The sequence below is a fragment of the Engraulis encrasicolus genome, chromosome 2, assembly GCF_034702125.1.
Source record: "Engraulis encrasicolus isolate BLACKSEA-1 chromosome 2, IST_EnEncr_1.0, whole genome shotgun sequence".
Lineage (NCBI taxonomy): Eukaryota > Metazoa > Chordata > Actinopteri > Clupeiformes > Engraulidae > Engraulis > Engraulis encrasicolus.
The window spans coordinates 9,299,185-9,305,642 of NC_085858.1; the positions used below are offsets into that span (position 1 = coordinate 9,299,185).

Genomic DNA, 6,458 nt, shown 5'->3' on the forward strand with positions numbered 1-6,458 from the left:
ACATTCTGTAGGATACTCCACATACTTGTGGGAGAGCAGGCTGCCCCAATGCTTTTGGCCCACAGTTTTTTTTCCCCATACGTACTGTAGTAGGCCTACTAAAATTAGTTCATATAGGTATCATCAGAGCTCGAAACATGACATTGGTAAAACTTTTTTTTTCTCATATATGGGTGACACATTCTGAAAGTTTGGTGTACAAAGAGCATAGAGAGCTAGATTAAACATAACATTTTATATTGGTGCAATAGAAAATCCCAATTACATGTCCACATGGTTTGTTTTTTCTTTTTGCTATAATAATATTGTGTGCAATGACATGCGAAAATAAACACAACCACTAGCAGTGTGTAAAAATGTATGCAACAGATTATTGTTTATTTGTTGCTGATACTATTGCATATGAACACATGAGCTAGACAGATAAAAAGCAGCAAGTACAGTATGAGCCGAAAGAAGTGAGGCACTCTCATTCAATATCAGGTACGTACAAATTTACTTAGAAATCACATTGCATTTTATAGCGCAATTTAAAAGGGCCTATAGTATATCTGGGGAGAGTCGGGCACCTTTACTACTGTAGAAGAAAGACAATCATTTAACAAAATATATTACCGCAATATCAACATGTAACGATTACACTGATGGCCTAATCAATTCTATAAAATGTTCAGTACATTACACAATCATTGGCTGGTTTCATTATCTAACATGGCCACTAAACGTCCTGCCAAAGAGGATGTGGTGGACTATGAAAAGCAACCGTGATTATAACGTATAAAAAAGGCCTTTCCCCTCTCCAGTTCTCTACCCTCGACTGGCCAAACCATTTCCCTTGTAGACCACAGCTTCTCGTATGGCCTCTCCTTGGCTGCAGTGTGGTGGGTAGACTTACTTTGTGTATTACCTGCTTCCTAGCAACATGCAGAGAAAAAAAAATACGATAGTAATTGTAGAGGCGCTTGAGGAAAAGTGCACGAATCAATCATGGCTTCCTGTTACTACTGTGACTAGACCAGAGGCAGACAGACGAGACAGCGTGCCTGCACTGCTATGCGGCCGGCCAGGAAAGGGAGGAGGCTCAGGAACCGCTTGGTCTCTTGTTGACGATCCTTCTGCGTGTAGGTTTGGGAGCGGCCGCGGCCACGGCCGGGTCGGACTGGGTAGAACCGGCCCGTGGGGTGGATCCGCCTGCCGCCCTGTCAGCCTTCAGCTCGTCGATGAAGGTCTCGATGGGCCCGAACTTCTCCGTTAGGTCGCCAAGGTGAGCCTTCAGGGCGTTGAACTCCTTATACAGGTCGTCCAGAGCCTCAGACAGCGGCTGGATTCTGAAGAATTCCACCAGACAAAAAGCAAGGAGAACAAACTTGAGGCTAAAAGAATGGCCTGACAGAAAAAGAGTGAGGCAGACAGACAGACAGACAAAACACAGACAGATAGAAAAAGAGACAGACAGACAGAAAAACAGACAGACAGGTAGACAGAAGAACAGAGGCAACAAAATTGACAACAAAGGAAGACAAGGTCAGAAAAAGAGAGGGGCAGAGAGAGAGAAAGAGAAAGACTAAGAGAAAGGGAAAGAGAAAGAGAGGGACTGAGACAGAGTACAAGAGAACAAGAGAGCTGGTGAGAGCCAGAACAGCTGTGTTATATTCTGTGTGCTGCATTTGGTGAGGGTTTTGCAGTTGCAGTGTTGCTCAAAGGTATTTTGGTTGCTACTGGACTGCTGCTGTTCCCAGGCCACAATGTTGACTCCTTCCAAAACCAAAAGGAGTGAGAACAGTCTGGGTACAGCAAAAGATATCCAGCTGCTATTTTTCATTTCTCTGTATACTTACACATACTGTGTGGACTGCACATATGGATTTTGTTACACTCATGGAATGAATAAACTAAATGTTCCAGATAAGAAAAATGTTAAAAATGAAAAGAAAACAGAATGTAAAGCCGGTCTGTGTCTACAGTACCTGTGCGTGTCTGACGAAACTGTACAGTTTGGAATATTAATTGTCAGACTATTCACAATGTTTGGCTCCTAATGAATGCACTTCTTGATGAATGAAATATAAATTGATAAAATGTGTGTGAGTGTAATTATATGTACTCTACTGTATGTGTGTGCATAAATGCTACCTGGCGTAGTCAGGCAGCAGTGACTGGTGGTCATTAAGCAGCTGGTTCTTGATCTCCTTAAGGATGTCAAATCTCCAGTTGTCCAGAACTTCGGTCAGGTTGGCCACATTACGCATGTTCACTTTCTCAGCTGAAAATAATAATAATAAAAGCAAAAAAACAAAAAAATTATTTATCGTCTTCCTGATGCTCAAAGTCTACCTTTCACTTCTACAACATGATCTTTCTGTACCATCAAGGCAATTCAATTGCACAGTTTAAATCAATATGTTTTTTCCCCAAATGAGGAACATTGCATACTTCAGTGGGGATGGCCACATGTGCTATGGCAGATAGATTAAACATTTCATTCCCAACGTCTTATTTTTTTTTACTGTTTGCATCTTCTTGAACCATTATGCTAACATATACAGTGCCTCTGACATATTAGGGTCTTCACAGTATGGTAGCCACAGCCAAAATCCCAGTTTTATCCAGTTAAACAACATAATAGTCGATCTCTCCCTTGGCACTACCAAGGCAATCCAATTTTACAGTTTAAAGCAGTAGTCTTTTTCCCCAGATGAAAAAAAATCACATACAGTACTTCAGTGAGGTCCATGCACATTTACTTTCTCACTCTGCAACGAGAAACACAACTCTACTTGCATGTTATTGCCATTAAATTCAACATTTCATTTCCAAATGTCATCATTCCTCAATACCATCATTCTTTTACTGTTTGCATTTTCTGGAGATATATGTTCAAATACTTTACAGTGTCTATGACATACTACCTCCTTCCCAAAAGTAGCCTTCACCAATATAATTGTATGTAAATAATATAATAGTAACAATATAAATCTCTTGCTACACTATCAAGGCAATCCCATTGCATAGTTTAAACCAATATTTTTCCCCGAATGAAGAACATTGCATAATTCTGTGGGGTTGGCCACGGTTCACCTGTTTACTTTCTCAGTCTACACAAACCCATAAACACTATACCTACACATACTGTACGCTATTGCAGTTAGAGTCAACATTTAATTTCCCAATGTCTTCATTCTTTTACTGATTTAATCTTCTTCAGCTATATGCTGAAATGTAGGCCTACAGTTGCTCTGATTAACTTCTTCACTAAGCCAAAATATTACTTTCTCCACTATATCAAAACAATCAAATTGCACATCTTAAATCAATACAGTCCATTTTCCCCAAATGGAGGACCCTCTGTGCATACTTCAGTGTGATTGGCCCCACCTTGGATGTTCACTTTCTCTTTCTGAAACCACGAACACGGCCATGCTTCTGCAGTTAGACTCAACATATCATTCTCTTCCTGACGCAGTTATGCCACAGCAATTTGGTTCAACATAACATGACATGCCTTCTTCACTAACGGGAAATCCAAAAAGTTTCACTTTAACAGAATACATGTGTGTGTGCTTGCCAGGCAATCCACTTTCACAGCTTAAAGCAATACACTTCCCCCCCAAAAAATGAAATAGAAATGGAAAAAGCTGCAGATTCAGTAGACGTCCTGTAGACCTTATATCATATAAGTTATATACAGTCTACGTAAAGGGAAACAGTTACCGGTATGTCACTGTAGTTGTGCATAGAAGGCCATGACATAAACAGCGAAACATAGGGACATTTAGTTACTTCAATGCATATCTTTCTGTTGCAAATCAATCCACTTGGACCATCTACATACAGTCAATCCGGAAAGTATTCAAAGCGCTTCACCTTTTTCACATTTTATTATCTTACAGACTTATTCCAAATGCTACAAATGAATCTCTGTCAAAATCCTACACAAATTATTCCATTATGACCATGTGAAAAACAAGTTGTCTTGACAGTTTTGAAAATGTATAAACATAAAAAACAAAGAAATCATATTTACAAAAGTATTCACAGCCTTTGCTTAATACTTTGTAGAACCACCTTTGGCAGCAACTACATTCATTTTTTTCATTTCGAAATGAAAAGAGATTAAAAGGGAGGTCATCGGTGTGTGTTTCAACCTTTCAGTGCATTGAAATTGTACATTTTGAGTCTGCACCTGGCTAAAATAGATGGGTGTGAGTTTTGAATGAAATCATATGGAGAGTATCATGATCTGCTTCTGTAGTCACAGTGCATGTTGACATGCATGGTTCTTTAGGTGTAATTCAGATTTCCAATGTTGACGGCATCCATACATCGCCAAACCATGTCAGTCCCACAGCCATGCTTGACTAGCCAGATGATGCACTTTTTGTGTAAAACTCACTTGTTTACCACCACACATTAACACCATCTAAAGCAAATTTGTTTATCTTGGTCTCCAAGGATATGGATCACTGGAACTATGTCATGTGGTCTGATGAGACCAAGATAAACAAATTTGCTTTAGATGGTGTTAAGCATGTGTGGTGGTAAACAAGTGAGTTTTACACAAAAATGCATCATCTGGCTAGTCAAGCATGGCTGTGAGACTGACATGGTTTGGCAATGTTGGTATGGATTTTCAAAACTGTCAGGACAACTTGTTTTTCACATGGTCATAATGGAATAAATTGTGTAGGATTTTGACAACAGAGATTCATTTGCATTTGGAATAAGGCTGTAAGATAATAAAATGTGAAAAAAGTGAAGCGCTGTGAATACTTTCCGTATTGACTGTATATCAATAACAATGACTTCTCAAACAGAAAACACATCCTATGGAGCCTAAATAGCCAGAAGAAAGGAAGCAAAAAGGCAAATGGCAACTACGCAAAAAATAATCAGTCCAGTCGATCTATACTAATTAGGGTACGTGAGGGAAATAAACTTAAGCAGCTTTGGACCAAGTCTTCTGGCCACACACCTGCACCTGCATTACTGAAAGAGGACTTTCGTGGACTATGCAAACCAAAAATCACCAAATCAAAATACTTCATGAGCTACATTAACTACAAACTCAAGTAGCTTCGATGCACAAATGCATACTGAGCTTAAGTAAACAGTTCTCACAGCCATCGCGGTAGTTCCACTCCCCGTTGCTGCTGGTGGCGGTGGCGCTTTCTCTGGTGCTGGAGCTGGAGCTGGTCCGTCTCCTCTGGGCCATCACCGTCACCATGGCCACGGCCAACAGCAGAACACTCACCCTCAGACTCATGACGCCAATGTCGCTTAGGTACCTGTTCAGACAGGCCAGCACGACAACCTGTTATTGCCATAGCAGGGTGTATTAAGATCAGTGGCGTGCACAGATATTTTGGGTGGGGGGTAGTATAAAGACTATTATTGTCACATGCTTTCAAAACTTTCAAAAACGAAATTCCAAAAGGGGCAGGTGCTTTAGCACCCCCTCGTCTCTATCTGTGCACGCCTGTGATTAAGGTTATACCAACTTGGCAAAACTCTGAAGACATTTTGTGATTTACGCAGCAAGCTCATTATCTACAGGTATTCAACTTGAAGCATTACATCTGCAGTGCTTTTCTTATTCCAGTATGGGTGCTTTTGCAGTGCAGTTAAGTAATGATAGACCCATGATATAAAAACAAAGGAATGTCTCCTATTATGCGGGATATACTGTAACATGCAGCATATCCTCTGGCACAAAATGTCTTTTAGCTTTAGGTAGCCTATGTACATAGCAGGAGAAAGTGCCCAATAACACATGATGACCAAATAAAAAGTAGATGAAGGTTACACAAAATGTTTCCTTGATAAAATTAAATTGTATAACAACACCAGCGTTGACACAAACAGCATCCTCTGTCAAACTAACTTTTTTGATTAATGCAGGCCTAAGTGTCCCCTGTATTCTGTTGTATTTGTAACTAGGCTACATTACACAGCAGTATTGCAAAGGCTTAACAAAAAACACAAGCTTTTAAATCACCCAGAGTATGAGTAGCAATCATAGTGTCTTACCTCCACAGAAGTATCCAAGAATGTGATGAACTCTCCAAAGCACAACTCTCTCTCTCTCTCTCTCTCTCTCTCTCTCTCTCTCTCTCTCTCTCTCTCTCTCTTTCTCTCTCTCTCTCTCTCTCTCTCTCTCTCTCTCTCTCTCTCTCTCTCTCTCTCTCTCTCTCTCTCTCTCTCTCTCCACCTCTGCCTTGTTGGAGCAAGCCACGGTGCATTGGGATACACCCTTCAGACTTGCAGCGTTCTGAAAAAAAAAAACCTCTTCACAGAGAGGGTGTTAAAAAAAACCTTTATGTTTCCCTTTAATAGGTGGGCCTATGTAATCCTGTAAACCCCTAAACCTGTTGCCCACAAATTCACCTCACAAGTAATGCAAGACATAGCCTATGTCAAGTGGTTTTCATCTGGTTGCGTTAAAATATCCATGTTTCTGG

At 40.4% G+C, this 6,458-nt stretch overlaps 1 protein-coding gene across 2 annotated transcripts; it reads right to left on the reverse strand.

Annotated features, from left to right (window-relative positions):
• Window positions 1-344: 344 nt before the first annotated feature.
• si:ch211-76l23.4 (uncharacterized) lies at window positions 345-6,129 on the reverse strand. Of its 2 annotated transcripts, none has more exons than XM_063212914.1 (4): window positions 6,028-6,129; window positions 5,119-5,285; window positions 2,134-2,263; window positions 345-1,328 (listed from the first exon to the last, which is right to left on the reverse strand). In XM_063212914.1, the coding sequence occupies exons 2-4, from the start codon at window positions 5,261-5,263 to the stop codon at window positions 1,082-1,084; spliced, it is 522 nt and encodes a 173-aa protein (XP_063068984.1). In that variant the 5' UTR covers window positions 5,264-5,285; window positions 6,028-6,129; the 3' UTR covers window positions 345-1,081. The 2 variants fall into 2 exon arrangements, with proteins under 2 accessions (XP_063068984.1, XP_063068991.1); XM_063212921.1 differs by having other exon boundaries at window positions 5,119-5,311; window positions 6,028-6,088.
• Between the last annotated feature and the right edge of the window lie 329 nt (window positions 6,130-6,458).

Coding starts and splice junctions, on each gene's coding strand:
- si:ch211-76l23.4 (XM_063212914.1), bottom strand. CDS start 5,263: ATGAGTCTGAGGGTGAGTGTTCTGCTGTTGGCCGTGGCCATGGTGACG. Junction 2,264..5,118: donor GTGGAACTACCGCGATGGCT/GTGAGAACTGTT, acceptor TATTATTTTCAG/CTGAGAAAGTGAACATGCGT. Junction 1,329..2,133: donor CTGCTGCCTGACTACGCCAG/GTAGCATTTATG, acceptor GGAATTCTTCAG/AATCCAGCCGCTGTCTGAGG.